This window comes from Ambystoma mexicanum, chromosome 10, assembly GCF_040938575.1.
Source record: "Ambystoma mexicanum isolate Mex_15411 chromosome 10, UKY_AmexF1_1, whole genome shotgun sequence".
Taxonomy (NCBI): domain Eukaryota; kingdom Metazoa; phylum Chordata; class Amphibia; order Caudata; family Ambystomatidae; genus Ambystoma; species Ambystoma mexicanum.
Genome location: NC_090932.1, coordinates 886,312,986 through 886,336,526, shown reverse-complemented (window position 1 = coordinate 886,336,526; position 23,541 = coordinate 886,312,986). Strand labels below are relative to the sequence as shown.

At 46.5% G+C, this 23,541-nt stretch overlaps 1 protein-coding gene across 1 annotated transcript in view; it reads right to left on the bottom strand.

The window, feature by feature from the left end:
- Window positions 1–23,541, bottom strand: part of MELTF (melanotransferrin) — a 421,114-nt gene that overhangs the window by 347,217 nt on the left and 50,356 nt on the right. The window contains exon 2 of the mRNA XM_069618617.1: window positions 5,991–6,145. Coding sequence (XP_069474718.1) covers window positions 5,991–6,145 — 155 coding nt within the window. The remainder of the gene's footprint in view (window positions 1–5,990; window positions 6,146–23,541) is intronic.

The following is a 23,541-nucleotide window of genomic DNA, read 5'->3' as shown; positions in this document are numbered from 1 at the left end:
TAGGGATAGGTTAAGGAAGAGGCTGTTGCAGTAGTCCAGCCTAGAGAGGACCAGGGCTCTAGAGACGTTGAGCTGCTGGGAGAAGGTGAAGAACGGTAGAATGCCTGTAAGGAAGCGAAGCTGAAAGTAGGCTTTCTTTACAAGTTCCAATATGTAAGGCGTAAAGGAGCAAGAGTACTTAAACATGACCCAAGGTTTTTAGCCTCACAGGATGGTGAGAGTAGATGGCCCAAAGAGGGCAGCCAGAGGGTAGGAGAAAAACAGGGCACAGGTGTCACAATAAGAAAGATCTCCGTCTTACTAGCATTGAGACAGAGATTGTTAACCGCACACAATGCCTTTATGGTGGTCAGACAATCAAGGGTAAAAAACGAGAAGAAGAAATTAGTAGAGGGTAGTTTAAGGAAAGCTGTGTATCATTAACATAACACTGGAGATGAGAATAGAAGGACATCAGGTAAGCCAGAGGGACAAAATAGATATTGAATAGCCACAATGATAGGATAGTTACCTGTGGTACTCTACAGGTAGACAGTGCGGTGTTGGAGTAGAAACGGCCCGGTTGTAGCTGGGAAGGGTGGTTAGTGAGGAAAACAGGCCAGCCAGTCCGGTGCCCGGTCCATGATGCTAAAGGTATCATGTAAGCGTTCAATGAGGATAGAATTGCTGACCGTGTGAAAGGCAGAGGAGACATCACAGAGCACTAGCCTCAATTTTCCTACCATCATAAATACCATATACACTTCAATTATATCATTCAACCATATTACAAATAATGTATACTCCCCCTACAGTACCTATAATTATTATACACCTATTACTATACTATGGACCTCATTCCGAGCATGCCGGTCCGGTAACAACGGTGAAGGTCAGCCTTCCGGCACCGTTTTTACCGGACAAGCACACCCCAAGTCTGTGGGCAGCTACCCTCCCGCCCGCCAGATCTGACCTGGCGAGCGGGACGGCACCCGCCCCCAGACTTTCCGGGAAGCGCCAGCACCATTATTGACGGTGCCGGTGCTTCTGTCATCCCCATCCCATTGAGTCCCATGGGACTCAAATGGGAATGAGGATTTATATTTTTCCGGCGCCTGACTTCCAGGAACACTGGGGTCGTAATCCCCTGGTGTTTCCTTGGAGCCAGCCATCGGAAAAAATCACAACTCCAGCGGCAGCCTGCCAGTTTTACCGGCACGCTACCACTGGAGTTGTAATGAGGCCCTATGTGTTGCCAGTGGCCAGATTCTTGGGGGCATGGCCGTAACAAGACTCAACCTGACCCCCCTGCCATACAAAGGATGTCCGTGGACACTAAAATTGACCACAGACTTGGTGGCAACTGCACATCTTTTTTCCACCTATAAAACAACTCCATGTCAACTTTATTCCACTCCCCCACCCTTTCCAGTCCCTCTTTCGGCCACCAAATATCCCCAAATATGTTTTCCAGATTTTTTCCCCACTGCGCTATCCACGGACACCAGAGGTTGTCTGTGGATCCAACATGGCAACCGTTTAAAAAAATCTGAGGCACCTCACATTTTTCGCCATCCAATCAGCGGGAGCGTACGCCACACCCTGATTGTCCCAAACGTGTCAGCGGACCCTGAATCAGGAAGTGGGTCCAAGGACCGAACCCAGATATCACTAATTTGTTTTGAGCTACTTTTTGGCAATTTTTAAAAAAACTACTGGACAGATTTACACCAAATGTAAAAAAGCATGCATTTGGGACCAAGCCGCTGCTCTTAGCCCAAATTTGGTGAAAATGCATCCAGCGGTTTGGGCTGTAGGCGTGAGCAAAAATGTTTTTCCATTGTGTCTATGAGGGTTTCCACACATTTTGGGACCCCTCGTATCACTTTGTCCCCCCCTGGACAAAACCACACTAAACTTCGGAAAATTATTCTGCGGAGGCCATATACTATTTTTGCAAAGTTCTGTGTGAAATCGTCAAACGGCGCCAAAGTTATAAGCCACCCACAAAGTATTATTTCTATGTGTTGAGTAACTTAACCATAACTACAGGGCTGCTACCGCAGGCCCTGTCTCATATATATATATATGTATATATATATATATAATATGGTGGCCGTCGACGCTTTATAGTTGAGGTGAGACGTAGTTACATGGGAAATCGATCGGAAAAATGAATCGCTAATAGCACCCTTTCATTTTTCCATGGACAAAAATGGTCAATTTTTGCTTGATCGCACAGTTAAAATCACTGGACAGATTTGAACCAGGTTGAAATAACTTGGGCACCAAGTGAGGACTCATGATCCTTTTGTGGTTTGGGGTTGTTCCATCCAGTACTTTTTAAAATTATTTGACAGAGAAGGGGTGCTCAAAAATGAATAGTTATATCTGCCTGGATACATTGAGTATTCAGGTGTTTAGGGTGTTTATAAATTAAACAGCCGCCATCTTTTTTTTCTTGATACAAATGATAGCCACGGTTATACCCTAGGTTACACTCCAGGGTATTGGAAAAGCAGAAAAAAGCCATTCACAGGTCAAAAAACATGCACATGCCATCAGGCTAGAGATGGGGGCAAGGCAAGAGGACACAAAGTGAAATTTGGGAGTTGGAGTGGGGCTAGGGACCAAGTTTGCAACATGAGGCTCAAACATTTTTCACATACCCTCGGGTATAAGAGCGGCTACCTGACATTTCAACTGAAACTGCATCACAGAAACAAGTGTTGTGGGGGGAATGGGAGAGGGAAGGGGAGGTGAGGAGGCCATTAGGGGAGTGGGGGGAGCAGTCACACATAAGGGAAGCACTTGGTGAGGATCTGAGAGGCTGTTTTTCCCAATAACTCTGGGTATAAAGACTACACATAACCGAGGGTATAACCAAGGGTATCTGTAGTTCGTTGTAATGTACCCACAGTTATAGGAAAAAAGATATTAAAAAAATATTTATATATTTTTACAGCTACAGTGACTTTGTGGCGTTTTAAACGGCTGAAGGCCTACTAGTGTTGCAAAATATAAGGTGGGCATGGCCGAAGGCCCTGGCCAGTGGCATGTTAGTGTTAAAAAAAATAGAGCATAGGCACAGCCAAAGGCCGTCGTGTTAAAGAAAAATTGAGAGTGGACACGGCCGATAGCTAGTGAGCAGGGAGTGATTTAAAAAATACATTTGGTATGGCCGAAGGCAGTGGCCGCGGGGCCATGGTTAGTGGGCAGTTCATATTTTAAATAATATAAAGGGTCCGGCTTAAGGCCATGTCCAGTGGTGCTGAATGAAAATTATACAGTGGGCACGGCCAAAGGCTGTAGCCAGTGGCGCAGAACTATATAAAGTGGGCATGAAAACAAATGATGGTATAACAAAACCCTTGAGATTCAGGGAAAAAGTTTTAGTTGAAGTGCAGTTAAGGTGAGTAAACTTAATGCAACAAAACCCTTGAAATTCAGCGGATTGGGAATACTCAGGACCGGTTTAACTCGGCACATTTCCATTGCAAAGCCCAAGAGCACATATATATTATAAGAGGAGGATTCCATACAAAATGGCGTATTGGGGATATGGTATTATGGGGGAGATCAACGCGAGTTAAGCTGGTCCCGAGTTTCCGAATGCTCTGAACTTCAATGGTTTTGTTGCGTTAAGTTTACTCACCTTAACTGCACTTCAACTCAATTTTTTTCCTTGAATAAATAATAATATATACCCACCACAAGAGAAAAGAGTGAAATGCAAACGCTCTCGGGTGGGCACTGTAAGCCAAATCGGATGGTAGAAAACAAAGGGGCAAGAAAGCAACAGCTGTAACTGAAAAACAGTATTGCATGTTTGTTAAAAACATGAAAAGAAGCGCCGACATTTCGCTGTATGCCACATCTTAATAATGGTAAATAAATCTATGCATATATAAGAAATGTAGAACCAAACTCTTTTGGATCCAGTATAAATGATGAAATGATTGACCACTGTTTGAGAACACATCCCCTTTTCCATGCCTAGAAACTCATGTGTGACAACAGCTATCTGTTAGACCACATGACATAAAAGGGAAAGAACCCTTGTCATATGCAGAAAACTGAAAGGCAACACAGGTACAAAAATCACATACATTAGAAGTATTCTACTCACGTGGCGTCCGATTATTTTTGATTTGATTTTAATAACATCTATAGAGCGAAATATCCGCCTGAAGGCATTTTAGCGCTGTTAGTGGGAACATATAGTTGTTTTATTACAAAAGAAAAGTCTTCAGGGCGTTGCAGAAGGCCATATTATCAACTGAAGACCTGAGAGAGCGAGGAAGGGCCTTCCAAAGGCCTGTCGCAGCCACAAACAAAGAGCGGCCCCCAATATGACCATTTCACTACAGGGATACATACACAATAGATATGCATCGGCCAAGCACAATACATGACTTAACCTGTAAATACTCTGCACCTAATCCATAGAAACCCAGATGAACACAGAGATTTAAAATGAATGCAATTTGATCAGAAGAGGAGAGATGTGAAAGCAGCGTGGAGTAGAAGTTGCCAGCCATAGAGCAGAGTTCTGAAGGACCTGAAAATGCTGCAACACATAGGCAGGTTGGACAAGAAAAAGAGAATTACAATAGTCAATAGACGAGGAGACAAGCGCACCGGGGCACGAAGATGAGCCTAGTTGATGTCTCAAGGTATCTGATAATGGGAAAGCTGTCCACAAACCAGTGGCTTAAAAGCCCTTAATGGTCCTCACTCCCAGCTTAAGGCAGCAGTGAAAATCAAATCCCTCTTTGGTGGATGCTGAAGCTGCTCCCATCTTCTACCCCAAAGAGTGTCTCTCTGCTTTCTGAGGTCTATGAGCACTTCCTAGAGGTTATCCAAGCATTCTCACTAGACATAGGGAATTGTTTGGTTGTATATCACATATGGACAATACTAGCAGCTGTAGGGTTGCTCAAGCTCTATTTCTCAGACATTCATTTTATCTATTAAAAAGTATGTTGGTAACAATAAAAACCGGTCACGTTTGAAATTCCTCCGGTCTTACAAATACCTGCAAAATATGAGATTGCATGGCATGTTTGCATCATATGATATACAGAAATGTCTACAGTGAGAAAATATGGACTAAATAGCCCATGCAGTACTTTCTATGTACCCCCTGCAGTGTGTGCTGGATGCAATCACAATTCATAACTAGGTGGTATTTTAAAAATAGAAGATATTTTTATGCCACATAATTTTACTGTTACCACCATACTCAAAAAAGACCCTGCGTGTTACTCTCCTGACTAGAATCCCCGGTTGACATGAAGCAGAATCTAGGGATTAGCACTGGTGTTGACTGTAATGATTGATGATATCTGACAATGTACCTGTTTAATATCCCACGAGGAATGCAAAGTGCTCTGCATGCATTCTTCTTCTGGGATATTAAACAGCTAGATCTAGTGATTTCCATGGTTGACCAATGACTGGCATCTCATATTTGTCAGAACATTTGGACGCCTGTTCCCGTTATCCGATGATGTTCGCTGGGTTTCAGGTTGGATTGGTAGAGTTTCATGAAATAGAGACATGTATTACACACAGAGAACAAGGGCGAGGGGTGAGAATGTGTTGGACTTGTTTGCCATCAAGGCTAATACATGACTCTTCTGAAGGCACTTGCTAAGGGACTCACATCTTCATTCTTTTAGCAAATGTACTGCAGCTCCATACTACTTCGTAACCCAGAGAAAATATTGGCCCCTGTAAGCACTGATTCACTCTTTTTAAAGTTATGGCCAATGACTCGCAGACCTGAGCAGGCTTGGTGTACAAGTGGCTGGCGCAGTTTTTTGGAACAAGTGCACCGTACTTGAACAAACCCACTTAACCTACGGTGTAGTTGGACCAAAAGCACTAGGTTGAGAAATTAATGACGGGTTGGTGTGGTCGGTCCAAGCCGAATTGACTCATATATCTGAGATATGCTGGATCCCGGAGACGTTGTCAATAGTCATTGGTATAAGAGGACAACTTACTGAGATCATCTGTGTACAGTCGCTCGCCGAGCTGCCTCTGACACAGGACAGCGCCGGGAGAAGTTTGGCACCTGCAAAGGCGTTTTTCATGGCGGTACATTTTGTCATCTCCAGGTCAGAGGTGGCGCACCACCGCACTTCATTCAGACCAAAACCTAGAAAAGCGAGACACAGTCATGTCAGCCTGTGATAATGTAGTATTTTCTGTATCGCAATAACACAGTGCTTTCCTATCTATGTGACAATATACCAAAAGCTTCAACAGAATATTGGACACAGATGTCTTGGTACACAAATTCCACAATGTGTGTATACATTTGTTGAAGGGCAATGTGGGTGTCTGTTCCAATGCCAAGGCACCCTGGCTGTAGTCCTGTCAATCTTGGTTCCAAAACAGGAACCCTATTGTCGCCCCTTTGCATTTTAAGGATGTCACATTAATGCGCTCATTAGCACCTATCCTATGGACAGGCCTTCAGCCAGAAACTAAAAGAAATATCCATTGCAATTACTTTTCTTGCATTGCCCCTTTTTGTATATGTTTTGTGGCTGCTGAACCTGCACGCTGAAATCACAATATGTTATGAGAGACCTTTGGTAGTCATCTCTGATTTGATAATTATCAATTAGTATATGGCATTTACTAATATTTACAGAGGAACTTTGGTAGCAGGAATGTGGCATGTGTCAATTATCTTGACCTCTCATTATGGGTTCGCCAAAAGCATCAGATGTGGCAACAGAAAGAGTGTTCTAGTGACAGTCGTGGGTGTAGCGGCAGACATGAATAATGACCGTGTGAAGAAGCAAAAGAGAGACAGATAAAGAGGCTGGCATAAGAGTAAACACAGGGAAATCAATATGAAGCTGCATTGCACAAGATCATAATAAAACGATACAGTCGGTAACAAAGTGTTAAGACAGAGCATTCTCGTGTGCTTATCACCGATTGGAAATAAAAGCAAGTTCAACCATTTTTCAGGCATTCCAGAGTGAATAAAAAGTGGCATAATCTATAAAGCTTTTTGTCTGAGAATTTTTTGATCTTTTTTTCAACTATTTTTTTATGCGTCCACTATCCTAAGAAAACCTTTGAGACTTTTACAGCTCCTGGGTCAGATGAATAATTCCTGGTGAGAGGGAAATCCTTGACACCCAGGAGCTACTTCCAGCTCCTGCTTCTTGAATCTGAATTTTCGACCCCTGTTGTGCCTCTGGCCCGGTTGTTGCACCTGTACTATCCCTATCGGCACCTCCATATTGGGAGTTATTAGTGTCTCTGCCTCAAGTTCTCTGGGACGAGGCACTAGTGCCGGACACCATTCCTTTATCCTGTAAATCTAAAACAAAGGCTCTTTTAATCCAGAGCTGTTTTTGTGATGGAAGTCAGATGATCTTAAATCGAGAGTGTCTGCTCGACTGATTTGATCATATTATACCAATTTGATTTATTTGAAGTAATGCCAATTATGTTGTTTATTGTTTTTCTAATAGCACCATGGCATATATTTTGGAACATTGCAAACTTTTAAATCACCTGGGTTGTGAATGTACTGCTATTGAACTTAAGTATGGTAGGAGATTCCAACTACCAGACTTGGGTGGAAAACCTTATGCCAATTCTTGACCCAGACGTGCCTCTTTCGCTGCCCCAAGCTTGCCATTAGGAGCTGGGGTGGGGGATGCCACGTCGGGGGAAGAGAGGCATTGGGCATGGAGGGCCAAGTTGTTAGCACAGCAGGGGATAAGGGACCTTTAGTCTTGAATAACTCATGCCTTGTTCAGTTTATTTGTTGGAATACACATGGGTATTCACACTTATTCGAGGGAGAAAGTCTGATGGACGAAATTGATCATTATTCTATAGTGGGACTACAGGAGACATGGCTAAACATCCGGTTGTGATGGAAGGTTGGACGGCTGGTACTTCCTTCATAAACTTGATATCAAGGGCCCATGAGGGCACCTGAGGAGAGGATTACTGTTGGAAGTTAAGAACCTTTTGATCATGGTTGAACTCCCTACGAGCTCCCCTAATATTCTTGAGAGGAAGATTACTTTTGTTGAGCTTGGGCAAGGAGGAAGTAAGGAGGTAATTATTATTAATATATATGTCCCTCCTTATAGGTCACCCCACAATCTGGCGTTACTGGAGACTGAGACTTTGATCAGTATCTTAACCACTCGCCTTCCATGCATTATGTGTGGGGACTTCAATTCCTGGATTCCAAGAGTACCTAATTCTCTGGATTGAAAGGATGTGCTCTTGTCTACTCCTGTGGATGATGACCCACTCTTTTGCTCCTGTAAGAGGGGACTTGAATGGGCCAGCCTACGTTACTCCTTGGGATTTTCCATGGCCAATGGTGCATATCCTTCAGATTCATCCGCACACTTCACTCACATTGGGCTTAAGTCCTGTCGTTTCTTGGGCTGTGCCTTTACAGTTAATGATCCACTCTTGATCAGGGATTTGGGCATATTAAATCGACTAGAGAGCAACCATCTGCCTCTCGTCATGACTCTGAATCTCTTTGTGCCTTTCTCCCTCCCAGTGACAACTGGGGTCTTGCGGGTTAATTCCACCCTAAACCGTACAACATGGAATGATCAGAAGTTGGGGGAGGCTTCCACTCGTATGCAAGCAGCCTTGGCTTCTTTTGCAGAACGTTGTGCGGATAGCGTCTTCGATATATTCCCCCCAAATCTTCCATGGACGCCATCAAGGAGTTCGGGGAAGTTATTGCAGCGGTCATCTCCTCAACTTTTGTCAGCAGAGGTACTAGCGTGTAAGAACGTCAATGGGTTCTTTGCTCCCTCATCGTTATGCTACTGGTGAATTAATCGTCACTAAGAGGATGGAACTGCGCAAAGAAATGCAAGTTTTGTCCGGATTGGATTCGGATCCAGCTGACCGTGCAACATGCCTATATAAAGTTAAACATCTATATCGAAAAGGGTCGAGAAATCATTGTTATCTTTCTGAATGTTTGCATTGGCGGACCTTAGTTGGATAAGCCTCAGCCAATGATACACATACATTTTGGACGGTGCTTGATGGCTACTCCCCTGTAACTTGTGATATCATTGGTGCCCCAGAATCTGAAACCCCTGGGGGAGGAGAAATAAATCACCTTGATTGAGGCTCCCAGTGGCAGAATGGGAATATACTAAGTCCCCTAATGACATATGGAGACTGATTGCTGATAGTAAATCTTTGAAAGCCCCCAGCCGAGATGGCATCCTTAGCACTTTAATAAAATCGGTTGCTACCCGCTGGGCTACCATGTTAAACTGGCTTTTTCATTGGATTGGTCAATCTCAGCTTATCCTTCCTCTTGTCGAGATAGTATCATTGTGCCCATCTGGAAAAAGTGTGAACGTGATGATCCTGTTAATTATCGCTTGTTAGCAATGCTTGATGCTTCTTCAACATACTTTGCCTGTTTATTGTTGAAGGACCTATGGACATGGCCTGAAGCATCTAAGAGCTGAATGAAACTGGCTTCCAGAAGGGACTCAGCATGACAACCAAATGCCTCGCCTTGTTGACTGTCATCCAACAGGCATGGCTTATCTGACAGAGACCTGTCTACGTGGAATTTATTGACTATAGTGCAGCCTTCGATTCTGTCAATAGGAATAGACTGTCTTAAACTATCTGACTGGAATATTCTGAGAGTTCTACTCTCTATAATTATCTCTTTGTATGCCAACACCAGGGTTACGATCAGGCTTGACCAATCAGGTAGGATGTCCTCCTGGATCCCCACGATGCAACCTTTAACTAGCAGATATGGGAGTGGCACTAATTAACTGAACATTGACTGCCCTGAAACTGGAAACCACACCCCTACAGTAGATGGGCTATGCAGAGGACATCGCTCTGCTGGATCTTACCTCGTTTTGCCTTCAGGCTTCCTTAAATCGTCTAAAAAATACTCGGACTCCAATAACCTTGTTGTTAATAATAAAAAAATCAAGGTTATGGCTTTTCTTCCCCCAGTTGTAAAACAAAAAGAGAATGCTGGCATTTAGAGGGGAATACCCTTGCGGTGGTCCGTGAATACAAACATCTGGGAATTTACTTTGACTGCAAGTTACTTGGAACTCGTCATCTAGGATATGCCAATCTAAAATCTTCCAAGGTTATTGGGAGCATTGGAAAATTAGCCCATATTGGTAGGGGCTACTCTGCAGGGATATTGGAAAGACTATATCTGGCTAAGCTTTGCCCGATACTCATGTACAGTGCTGAAAGTTGGGTTTTTTGTAACATCTCTGAAGTAGATAGACTGGATGCGATGCTGCTAAAGAAATTGTTTAGTCTCCCAGTGCATACCCAGTTGAGATTATCTTCCTCGAATTCGGTACTGATTCTTGTCTGGTAATATTCCATTTATCTTGCCTCAATACCTATTGGAAATTGACAGACAGACACCTTGAATTCCCTCAATTTTGAAGCAGCGCGGAATAAGGATATTCTTATCCAAGACAGTGCTTTGGCTCACGTTAACACTATCGCTGACAGATGGCTTGCCCTGGTATCAGGTGACCCATTGAAATACAAACGTTTGTGCTATGAAACAGCTATGAGAGCAGTGGTTCTGCCATGTTATCATGAACAACAAATCGTTGATCGATCTACTAAGACAAATTGTGGCTTATTCATGGAATACATTTAGGCTCTTGAGCACATCCCGAACTATATTAACCAGCTTATGGGCAACCCCTTGGTTTGGGATTTCCTTAAGCGTAAAAAGAACTCTGTAAACTAGGATGCAGCTACCACCCGATAATTACATCAGCTGCACACATATCCGGTGCACCCACGCACCCTATGACAATATCTCTCTCTACTGACCAGAACTATGGTTCCTGAGGACGTTCAACCGACTAGCGTTTTGAGGTCATACCAATGATATATAGAGCGGTATATAAATACCAAGTAACATAACATAACATAAAGACATTGGAAATAACTGGTGCCTGGGATAACATCCCAAGGACCCTCCGCCTTTGTCGATTGTGTGGAGATAGCTAGCTAAAAACTGCTAAACATCTCTTAACAAACTGTGAATCTCTGGCGGTAATGAGTTCGGAGGCCCACAGTGCTGCTGGATTGGGTCTCGCTAATACTGGGGAGATGTAGTGAACATTGGTCATGGGTGGGAACAATGAGCCATTCATTATTTTTCTCATGGTTCTATGGAGAAAAAAATGTACTAATCTTGGAGGACTGTAATTGGTATTGATATATTGGTAGCGTGGCTGAGGTGTGATTTGTGTGGGAATTCGGAGTGGACTTGTTTTATGTTCTGAAGCTTTGATAGCTGGGTTTAGGAGGGATCTGGATGGGAATATTGATTATGCATCATGTAATGGTGTTTTAGTATGATGGATAAAAAGCGGGATTGTTGGGTAGGAAATGTTTTTTTTTGTTATTTTGTAACTTGGATTGTGTTAGTGTGTGTACAGCTGTGTTACACGGTTAATAAAAAATAAAATCTATAAAAACAAATTTCACCTTGAGGAAAATTCTACTCTTATACTAAGCCTCTGAATTGAGATTGGCTTGGCAGTCCCAGATGTACCATAAGGGAAATATGTACAGTAGTTTAAAATGATGCAGGGCATATATTAAGTGGAGACCTTTAACAGGATTGCCTGAGCATGTTCTCGAGCCCCTCACACACCAAACACTAATCAATATTTAATTCATAGCTTTCCAAAACTGCCTTGGTACCAAATGACTTATGCTATCTCAACACATATAGCTTTAACTTTCTCCAGACGACAATCAATTTAAGATGTGGTGACAGACATCCACCCGAATACAAAACACTTCCTGTTGCCCATTTTCCCAAATATCCTTCTCTTCCCACTCGTCCCTCTTGCATTCCTCAGTTTCTCCCACTATTCCCCAATCAGGCTAAGGTCTGGAGCACCCCAGGCAGGGGCACAATATGCCACGGACAAGGATCAGGCGCTCTGAAATGACTACAGTGGTGATTTGGCCAGGTATAAAAGCATATTAACATAGTGATATGACATATGCAGCCTTTTTGAATATTGCATGTTTATACATTCCTACCTCGGTTTGACATTTGGCAATGCATATGGTACAGCGGTGATTCCTGGGATACGCATTATTAATATTTCTTTATTTTCCCAACTAATAGATGCTGCTGACACGACTGGCCTTTCTATGGATTGTATCATTATTTAAATAAATGTTTTGGAAAAAAAAGATATATAGATATATAGTGGTCAATACCTAAGCAATAAACTCTGACGCGGATCAGGTATTGGCATGGGGCCAGAGTTACAGGCCCCATGAAAGGGTCTAGAGGAAGTGGGAGTGGGGCAGAGAAGGCTTAGCTGCCCGGGAGGGAAGATGTCAGCCTCCCGCAACTGAGGCTGCTCAGAATGAGGGCAATGCCATGATGTATAGCCCGATTGGCTGGGAGGCCCCATGGCACCCACCAGCCCAGCCCAGGGCGAATTACCCTTCTGCACATTGTGTTCCTCTAAACACAAAGGTGGTAGGATTGTGAGCACCAATTGTGGCTCCATTCCATCTTGTTGACCCGAAAGAGAAGGGGATGTGCTAGAGCACCCCCTTCAGTTATGGGACAAAATGATATGTGACACGGGGGAGGGGGCAAAGGAATATATCTTCAGCTTGTGAGTGGGTGTACAATTGTGGGGAAATACCTCTGAATTTTAGGGGATATAATTCAGCCATGCAATATTTCCAAAATACAGCATGAGGTAAATACTTCACGTATAATAATGGTTGTTAAAAATAGGCTGTATTTAAAATGTCACCTATTCTATTATACCTGCATATACACAATGATTCCTGTGGCAAAGGCCCTTACCTGGCTCTAAGGACCATCAGGGGAGTGGCTCAGGGGGCCTGATGCCTCCTCAAGCTAGTGGACGATGGGCCAAGTGGTGAAAAGGTAAGGAACCCTGGGCCATTTTCCTTTGTTCGCTGCCACTTGACAGGGGACAGTCAAAATAGGAGCACCAAAGCACTGAGAGGCAGAACACTAGTTACATCCTACCCAATTGCAGAGTTTTATGCATTTCCCAGGGAATACAGCAGAACTAGCCATGGATCAGGGACCTGGCCCTTTTAGGGAAATCCTTCTCCAAGTCCTAGTAACAGCAGCATATGTTCAAAAACATCAACAATATCACACCAGTACATATTTTATAAAGACACCATTCTAAACGGCAGAACATCGGGATGAATACCACCCCAGAAAAGTTTCAAACAAGGCTGAATTTTAGCCCCAATGTTGTTTAATCTTTATTTGGTGGATCCGGGGGAGGGCATCGCAAATAGCTCATATATTGCAACGAAGCTGGTTCTGATACAGTGGATGGGCTACGCAGACGATATAGCAATACTGGCCCTGACTTCCGGTGGACTTCAGTCTTCCTTGGATAGGCTGAATGAGTATACATTACTGAATAGCTTGATTGTGAATACAGCCAAGACAAACATTATGATATTCACACTAAAATATAAACAGGAAAAGGAGTTCGCTGGAATATGAATGAGGAGGTGATTAAGGTGGTGTAAGAGTATATGTCCCTAGCCATAACCTTGGATATTAACATTTTTGGTAAAAAAAAACATTCAGAACAAATGAGCATAAAGTTTTGAAGATAGCTGGCAGTATTGGCTCTCTTGCTTCTAAGGGAAAAGGTTACTCAGTGTGCTTTTTGTTACAACTTTAGCAGGTAAAAATGTCCTCTATTATGTTATATGGAGCAGAATCCTGGGCAACTAAAATCACACCTGAGGTTGGTAAAAATAGAGTCTAGGATACTAAACAGATTGCTTAGACTGCCTCCTCTTACATCCACTGAAATTATATACTTGGAGTTTGCCATCTTGCCAATACCTGATTTGCTTGAATATGTACTGGAAGATGGCAAACTCTACGGAAGAATCTATGTGTGGGTTGTTGTATAAAGTAATTTTGACCAAGACTATCTATATGCCAGGCAGTTGTGTTGCCTATGTGAAATATATCGCAATTAGATGGCTAGCATTGGCCCCAGAAAATACCTTGACACTCCAACCTAACAGCTTTAAAAAAGTCATGAAGAGGATATTAGGCACCTACTCACTGAAAAACTATTAACCGAAGACACCGTTCACTGCAGTGAAATCCTGAATAGCGTTGCAAGGTTATGCCAAGTTTGTGAGCTCAGAGTACTTCCAAAACCAGGTTGCACACAAAGGCTACATTATTCCCCAGCGCACGAGACCCACAGCAGGAATAGAATCTTTTCATTCCACAGCTGACTTTTCCTATGGTCAAAAATATCCCCCACTCCCTGAAACTGAAATATTCAGGGGATGATATCTCATTACTAACTGAGCCAGGCATATGAAAACAAGAGTTTCAAATATTGCCTGTTGCACTTCAGGGACATGGTTTGGCTGATGGTCATTCCATGGTCTCGCACCTGGTGGCCAAAGGGGAATGCGGGAGGGACCAAAAGAAATTCCTCGATGGAAGTTGGGTCTCATATAATGTTGGCCCATGCCCGAAGCCTCAATCCGACTGAAAACAAGACCCAATCACAGCCCTCAATCAATTCTCCACCCAGGTGCAGACCGTCAAGAGAATGCCCATCTAGGGGAAGAGGGAAGAGAGTATAAAAGCCAGCAGGACGACGCAAATATTTGGAAGAAGCAGTACTAGGAAAGGAGATGGTGGTAATATCTGAAGACCTGAAAGAGGTTGGTAGTAGGAGGTAGTGGTAAATATCTGGAGGAGGTCATAACTGGGGGAGGTGGAGAAGAAATGGAAGAGGTAGAAACAATTGAGGGAGGTGGTGTTGAAGCTATTATGATCAAGAAGACACAAGCAGGCCAGGCCAGACCAAGACCGGTCAAGAAAGCGACAGACAGTATAAATGGAAGGGAGAGTGGTGCTGAAGTAGAGAGGAGCCTAGGAGAAAGGAGAAGCAGGCATATGTCTCTGAAGGGAAAGAGGGGGCCTGGTGTATAGAAACAGGCACTGGGGACTCCGGGCTCATACTCCAGTCCCTCAAGAACCTTGAGTAACATGTAGAGAAGTTGACTCAGAAGTACCTAAAAAAGGAGTAACACGTAAACTGAAGTAGAGGACAATTTTGTGGGAACACCCCTAGGTAACGGAACCTTGAGAGTCCCAATTAGCTAAAAAAGAACAAGGTGCAACTATCCTGTGGTCAAGAGGACAGGACACCCAGTATGAGAGACTTTTACTTTACTATTCCCGAGTTCTTTCTGTTGACTATTTTGACTTTTGTGTTTCATCTTTTGTGTTCTGTAGAAATATAGACTCTAAAACTCACCCTTGAATCCATTTGTTTGTGTGTCCAACCTAGGGTAAAAAAAGATGGCACAATTCATCTCTGCCATCAACATCCCAATGTGGAGTTCTGTTCTATGTTTGGTCTTTTTATATGTGTTCTATCATCTTTTGCTCAGTTACATTGTTCCTCCGCGATCTGCCATAATCTAGTCTACCAACCTTAATTTAGACTTGAAGTATTCTCCAAATATACAGCCCCCAAGCTTAACAAGTGTACAAAATCAGGTATGTCAGCCCTCATCACTTATTGATTGGATTCCTGAGTCTGGTACCTTCCACTGTGCACTGTCCGCATCAGATAACACTAGTGATGCATTTCAGGCAAAGTCCCTCAAATTATTTAAATGTGGTCCCAGATTTGCACCCTTTTAAAAACCTGCTCTACTGCTAAGTATGCTCTCCAACTCTACGATTCGGCTCACAGTCGCCAGCCAAGTTGGTAGAAGCTGTCCTCCCAATTTACAAGACTCATCCCAAAGGACAGTCACAGGCTGTTGTGAAGGCTTCACATCCATGTTGAAGGGCTACCTGGATCCACGAGGATATCCATCTTTAAGAAAAGGCACTTCTTAAATATGTACCATGAATGTAGTTTGAAGGCCATGCTTGACATGGGCTGCAGTTGTGGCTAGCCGCAGTGCCACTATTCCATGAACCTTATGCCGCAGGACAGGTAATATGCTATTTTACCAGGAGGAAGCTGGAACTATATATGTCATGTCAGTTTGAATTTTAGTATGTTTTCAGTGTTACACAGATAGGGAAAATGTGCATCATTTGTGCGGCACACAAGCTCTGGAGGGGGCAGCACATAGGGATAGGAGGGGGGAAGCACAGAGGCTTAGGAGGGGGGGAAGCATACACACGCAGAAAAGGGCCAGGAGGGAATAACTGCCTTCACGAGGCAATAATATGAGTCTGGGCCACAGAAGTGCTGAGGCAATCACTCCAATTAAAACGATAATTCCAGTCCTTTAAGAGTGACTAACTCAGTGACAAATCCAAACGGCATGACAGCACCAGTGAGGGCCATTTAATCCAAGAGACCCTCAATTTCCCATGGGACAGCAAACAAAGTACTAGAAGGATCCAGAAGGTGTAGGCTGAAATGTGAGCTTTGTTGCAATCTTTAACATAAGTAGTGCGATAAGCCCTGTGCAGTAAGGTACCGGTACAAATTAATCATCGCGAAGTATGTAAAAACTGTGAGTTTATTGCTTTAATGGGCATTTGTCTGACAAGTTGCAGAAAAGGAGGTGCAGAAAAGGAATTTAACTCTGGGCTTGTCTTCTTTACTTATCCATGAAACCCTTTGCAAAACAAGTGAAGGATAAAAGCAACATTAATAGCATCATCATTTGTGATTAATAATTAATAATTATTAAACCTATATTTTGAGTTTAACAGCATCATAATCACTAGGTTGTGCTGGCAGGCCAAGAATCAAACATGTGAACTTTATGTTACAGACTGTGATGGAGTGCTCTGCCATGGCTATGAGGATTAGGGGTAGGGTGACCATGGGGGCTGGGTACCGCCACTAGCTACGTGAAGGAGGGCTCAGGGGCACAGTGGAGAGTATCCCCCTGGTCCATCCCACGGTTTCCCCCAAGAAAATTGCAGGGATTTCTCACATTACATCAATAACCAGCGTTTCCACTGTCGGATTGTTAGTCAGGGCTATGTAGCCCGCCCACATCGTTGTGTGGGCAGACCGCCGTTGCGGTCTTAGTTCCCGGCAAGGGAAGTGACGTTGGGCTAGGGAGGGGGCGGGACAGGAAAGGGGCAGTGTAAGTTGAACGGGGAATAAAGGAAGACGCATTGTTCCCCGGCTCCCGTGTGACTTATTACGCGGTTCGGGGACCCGCGTAAAACCCCACATTTGGCGACGAGGGGTACGCTGTACCCACTCGCAACCCAGGGACCCGCAGGAGAGCGGGTGCTGCGCATCGGAGCAACGCCGCCACTCAGGAGTACCGCGGAGGTCCGCGGTCGAGCGGCGTGGCGCGTCGGCGCACCTCCCATATCCTGCTGAGAGGCCGCAAACACGAGCGGCCGCAGCAAGCGGAGCCGCGGGGAGAGGCCGTAAACACGAGCGGCCGCAGCGAGCGGAGCCGCGGGGGAGAGGTCGCGGCTGCGCCTGCAAGGGAGCACGCGGGCCAGGGGGCAAGTTGCCAGGGTCCTGCCCACCCCTCCCCCACTTCAACCAGCGATCGGGAGGCCCTGAGGCGGGCCCCAAGGCCCAAGTTAAAAGGTCAAGCACACGCACCAGTCCGTGAGGGACACAAGGGCAAGCCAAAGCCAGAAAAGAGGCTGCACATTGCCACACGGCACCACCGTCACAGCGAACATGTCGGGCCCAGCAAGCCCCGTAGCCTCCTCGTCAGATGGATCTGGAGCCGCGAACGATGGCAATCAACAGGCACCAACTTCAGGTACCGCCGCCCACAACTTACCATGACCGGGCCCCTTTGATGTGAGAGACACATCTAACCTAGGCCCCAGATGGGTCATATGGCTCAGGGATTTCAAATTCTACACGGGGGCAATAGGTCTGACAGACAACGCGATGCTAAAAAACACCCTCTTCATGACAGTAGGCCCCGCTGTCAGGGACATCGCAGGCGAACTGATGAACGTAGACACGGTCACCTATGCGGAACTACATGGGAAGCTATCAGAATACTTCACGCCCCATACAAACATTGACTATAAGCGCCACGTCTTTCACACTACGCGACAGGAGAAAGGAGAGTCCCTCGACAATTTCGTGATGCGCCTACGCATCAAGCTAAAGTACTGTGAGTTCCACAAGTACTCCAATGACGAGGCGCTAAGATCTCAAGTCATAGCTGGCTGCATCTCACAGCCATTCAGGAAACAGCTTCTCCAGAAACAAAGGTCCCTGGAGGAAATCCTTGCACTGGCCAGGATGGAAGCAGCAGTTGAGTCGCAACTCGACAGTCTAGGCAAAGTCACCATTCAACACCCGCCACCGACTGCTGAGACCATCAATAAGCTCTACACGGCGCCCTCACCGAGTGGGAAAGGAACGGACGCCACGTGCTACAGATGCGGATTCGAGTATCCGCACGCGGGTGACTGCCCTGCAATTGGACAAAAGTGCGCCGCATGTGGCGGTATGGACCACTACAGAGCTGTATGCAAAAATCCACCGGGACAGGGACCCAGCAGAACGAGACAACAAGAGAGAAGGAGAAGCTCGCGACATAGCCCACCAGCAGGCAGAGGAGATGAAGACCAGCCGGGACCCAGGAGAGAAGAAAAACCACGAAGGAGCGCCTACACCAGAGACGACAGAAGGCCTTCGGAGGGATCGAGGCGATCGCAAAGAAGAAGGTTCGTCCGGTACATTGAGATGAGATCCCCATCAGGCAGTGAATCCCAGTCATCAGAGGATGATCAACGGAAAAAAGGGTATGTGTGGGCTCTCAACAACGCCACAGCCACCCAGCACAGTCCAACGCTCCAGCTTCAAGTCAACAACACACCGTTAGAATTCCTCATAGACACGGGGGCAACTGTTAATATAATAAGCGAACAGGCGTACAACTCACTCCCCAGCCCCCCAAAGATCCGGAAGGCGTCAGTGGACATATACCCCTACGGCGCCACGACCCCGCTGCCATGCAAAGGAACAATATCAGCATGGTGCGTGCATAAATCGCACGCTGCAAAAATCACGCTACACATCCTGGAGACGGAAGCCAACAGCGGGTGCATTCTCAGTTTCAAGACTGCCGTCGAGATGGGTTTGGTGCACATCCTGTATCAGTTAATGGCCCATAAATACTTTGCCAGACCGGATGCCATTGAGCAAACATTCCCCAACCTATTCAAAGGCCTAGGAAAACTAAAGCACCGCAAGGTACAGTTGCACATAAACCCGAAGATACCACCCGTCGCCCAGCACTACAGGGGCATTCCGATAAATATACAACACCAGGTCGAAGAGGAGCTGGACAAACTAATCAAACTCAACGTTATCGAACCGGTCTCAGGACCCACTCCATGGGTGTCCCCCATCGTTCCCGTCCCCAAGAAGTCACCGGACGGATCCATACGCCTGTGTGTCGATATGAGGAGGGCCAATGTGGCCATCGAAAGGGAAAGACACCAGGCGCCCAGAATCACGGACATGATACATCTGCTCCACGGGGCCCAGGTCTTCTCGAAACTGGACCTCACCAAAGGCTATCATCAGATCGAGATCGAGCCCGGATCCAGGTACATCACGACATTCGTTACACACCTGGGTTTATTTCAATACAAAAGACTTAGCTTTGGGATATCCTCTGCAGCAGAAATTTTCCAAGAGGAAATACACAGAGTCATCAGGCACGTGCCCAACTGCCTAAATTACTCCGACGACGTCCTCGTATTTGGAAAGACCCAAGAAGAGCACGACACTGCTCTCCACAGGGTGTGCGCTGCACTGCAAGAGGCAGGACTAACGCTCAACAAAGCCAAATGCGAGTTCGGTAAAGGCTCCCTACGATTTTTCGGCCACATATTCTCCGACAAAGGGTGCAAAGTGCTCCTCCCGAAATCGCTACGCACCAGAACGATCCAAGTAGCACACGAAAGTCACCGGGGAGTGGTGGCCACCAAGAGACTACTGAGGGAAAAAGTGTGGTTCCCCAAACTGGACTCGATGGTTGAGGAAATCATAGGGCAATGCACAACGTGCGCACAGGTAGCACCGCCTCCGCACCCAAACCCACTCCACATGTCGCCACTACCGAGAAATGTATGGGAAGAACTGGCGGTGGACTTCTTTGGACCCCTAAGAAATGGCACATATGTGCTAGTGCTAATAGATGAACACTCCCGATTCCCGGACGCACAGATCGTGGACAGCACAGCAGCAACCAGCGTTATTCCGGCACTAGACCGCATGCTGTCCACATATGGAATACCCAGGATCATAAAATCTGATAATGGAGCACCATTCATGAGCACAGACTTCGAAAACTTCGCGAAGTATATGGGCTTCCATCATCGGAAGATAACTCCGCGATGGCCTCAGGCAAATGCAATGGTCGAGAGGTTCATGGCCAACATCAAGAGAACCCTGCAAATAGCGACCATCCTCCACAAACCTTTTGAACAAGCACTGTATCAGTTCCTCAGGGACTATCGCCACACTCCCCACAGCACCACGGGCGTCTGCCCCGCTGACCTGATGTTCCGCAGGCCAGTACAGACACGACTGCCAGAAGACGCCCGCGCAGCCGAAGCCACGCCTCTGGAACAAGAGGCCAGAAACAAGGATGACACCGCCAAAGCCAAAAGGAGGATGCCACGTTTGCACCGGAACCGCTGACGGTCACGCAAAAGAAAGGTACGATGATTACGGCCCAGAGGACTGACCAGTCCTCCGTCACAAGAAACGTATCGTATTTCAAACCCAAGAGGTGCTACAGGGAGGATACCTTGTATCAAGAAGCTGACAGCGAAGATGACATTGCCCTTGACGGGTATTACGTGGAGGAGAGCGAGTCATCAGAAGGTGAGGACAGGTCATCACCCCAGGGCCTGGACGAGCACACCCCGGGCAGCGGAGGTCGCCCTCAGAAAAGTCGTTTCAAGCCCCACAGACTCATAGAAGAAATGGAGTAAGGTAAAAAGAGACATGTGGTTGTTTAAAAAGGGGGGAGATGTCGGTTTGTTAGTCAGGGCTATGTAGCCCGCCCACATCGTTGTGTGGGCAGACCGCCGTTGCGGTCTTAGTTCCCGGCAAGGGAAGTGACGCTGGGCTAGGGAGGGGGCAGGACAGGAAAGGGGCAGTGTAAGTTGAACGGGGAATAAAGGAAGACGCATTGTTCCCCGGCTCCCGTGTGACTTATTACGCGGTTCGGGGACCCGCGTAAAACCCCACATCCACTTTAAGAAATCAGTATTGTGAAACAGATCATGTGGGGAGGAAACATGTGATCACACACTTTCCTGGTTGAAGTTCATGAGCCCCGCATGCAGAGAAACCTGTCCAGGAGCGCCGGGACTCACGAATATGGAAACCCTGAGAAGTGCACTGCTCTGTAGAGCTGACATTGCACATGCTCAAGACCCACAGTGAAGATGGCATTGGCCCCAGATATCGGCTTGCTTCACAGAGCCATGAAAGGAGGGGAAGGAGAATATAGTGCACACAAGCAGAGTACATCCTGGGAATTTAAAACAATGAATTCTATGTGACAACTATCATCCAACACACCAGATGAAGACTGAAGAAGAGAAGTCCCAGGGCGAAGGGGCCTGGCCCATATAAAGGTGGCAGGGTTTGGCAAAAAGGTGTGAAGAGTACAGAGAGAGCGTAGGTGCAAAGAGGGGCGTGGCCAGCAGCCATGCAGTGAGTCTGCTTTCTTTTGTAGCTCCCGCCAGATCCTTGCTTTGATCCCTGAAATTGCCTTTAAAAAGCATATATCAATACATGGAGCACAGCAGAATCGAACAGAGATTATAAGGAAGCTGGCCATGGCGGTGTTGGGGCGAGAAGATGCCTGCATCAGAGTCAGCTGCAGGCCGGTGGTGGAGGGCGAGGAGTCCCCAAGATGGAGGCCGTGAACGAGTGCAGCACCGCATAACGAGAAGCATAGCGGGAAGAGCCGGCAGCACGGGGAGGGGCAGGCCAGCCCAGGCGGAGCAAAGTGAGGATCTGAGGACCCTAGGTGCCAATCATGATGAGCGTGCTGGTCGCAGAGGCGACACCAGAGGTAGCCGACAGCTGTTCAGGGCGAGCCGGCGGCTTCTCTTCATCCTCCTCTCCATCCTCCACTCCGGGGAGCTACTGTGGCGGAGCATCTAACCCGGGGGACCCGGAGCTGTGCCATGCTATGCGCGGACCCCTGCAGAGCAGAGGTGGTGCTGCAGCGCTCACTGTTGGAGGGAGGTGAGTGGACTGCGCTGCCTGTAGTGATCAGTGACTGAACAGGGGAAGCGCTGCTGCACACAGCGCCAAGGAAGTGGGCGAATGAACACTAGAGACCTGGGTGAAGGCTCCCAGCCTGAGACGCCCCCAACTGCGGCAGCCCAAGTGAGAAAAGAGGGGGTTGCCTTGAAACATGCCAGTAAGAAAGGATATCCCTGTCCTAAACGAGCAGCAGCAAGGCCCGCTGGCACCTGGCTTGGGAAACAGTTAGTGTGGCCCGGGCAATTGCCTTCTGTGATTGGGCAAATTGCATGGGGCTTGAGCTCTGCAAGTGGCAGGATCTTACTGAAGATACCCTGTGAGTTTTGCCGCTATGGCACGGGTGGAAGAGAGGCCGGACGAGCGACCACACCACTGGCTGGACGACTGGTGCTCACCCAGGGGACGGTGAGTAGGGCAACACTGATGAGACAATATACGAGTGCACAGCCTGTGGTGCCCACAGCCAACACTGCGCTGGGTGAGAGCTGTGGCAGGGGAGGGTGTACAGAGAGACTGCTAAGGAAGGCGAAAGCTGCACACATGCCAGATAAGCACCACCGTGGCAAGGCAAACCAAACCAAAATGGAGGAGTTTGTTAAGAGAGACGCTGAGGGGGGAGCGGAGCCGCCAAAGGCTGCTGAGGGGATGGCGATGGCCGCACACAATGAGACACAGGTGGAGAAACATATTTTGGAAGCTATAGCCTCCATTAAGGCGAGCCTGGAGCAGAAGGTGGATGCAGTCATCGTAGATTTTGGGCTGCTACGACAAGACGTATGGACCCTGGTGCACCGGATTGGGACGGTGGAGACACAGGTGAGAGAAAACACGTCCAATGTCGCTGCCACCCGCTCTCACAACTGACACCAAACTCCCCTTCACTCTCATCTGAAGAGGAGGAAGCAGACAGGTCTGAGTGGCTTGATTTGGCATCCTCTGGTCTGAAGTGACCAAATACACGCAGGAAGACGTGATTGATTAATATGCTATTTATTTACATTAATAGCTAAGTGATAGTGATTTGGCCCCACCGACCGCGGAAAGCAACTGACATGAAACGGGTTTGAAACTCGCATTCCAAACATACATCATTGTATTCTATTCACCCTTCCATCACGAGAGCTCGCGCAAGTTCTCGTGATGAAATGATGAAAGGATATTACACATCTCCCCTCCTTAGTCTCTTGCTGTTTATGGAACACAGTCTAGTATGCTTCTTCTGTATGTT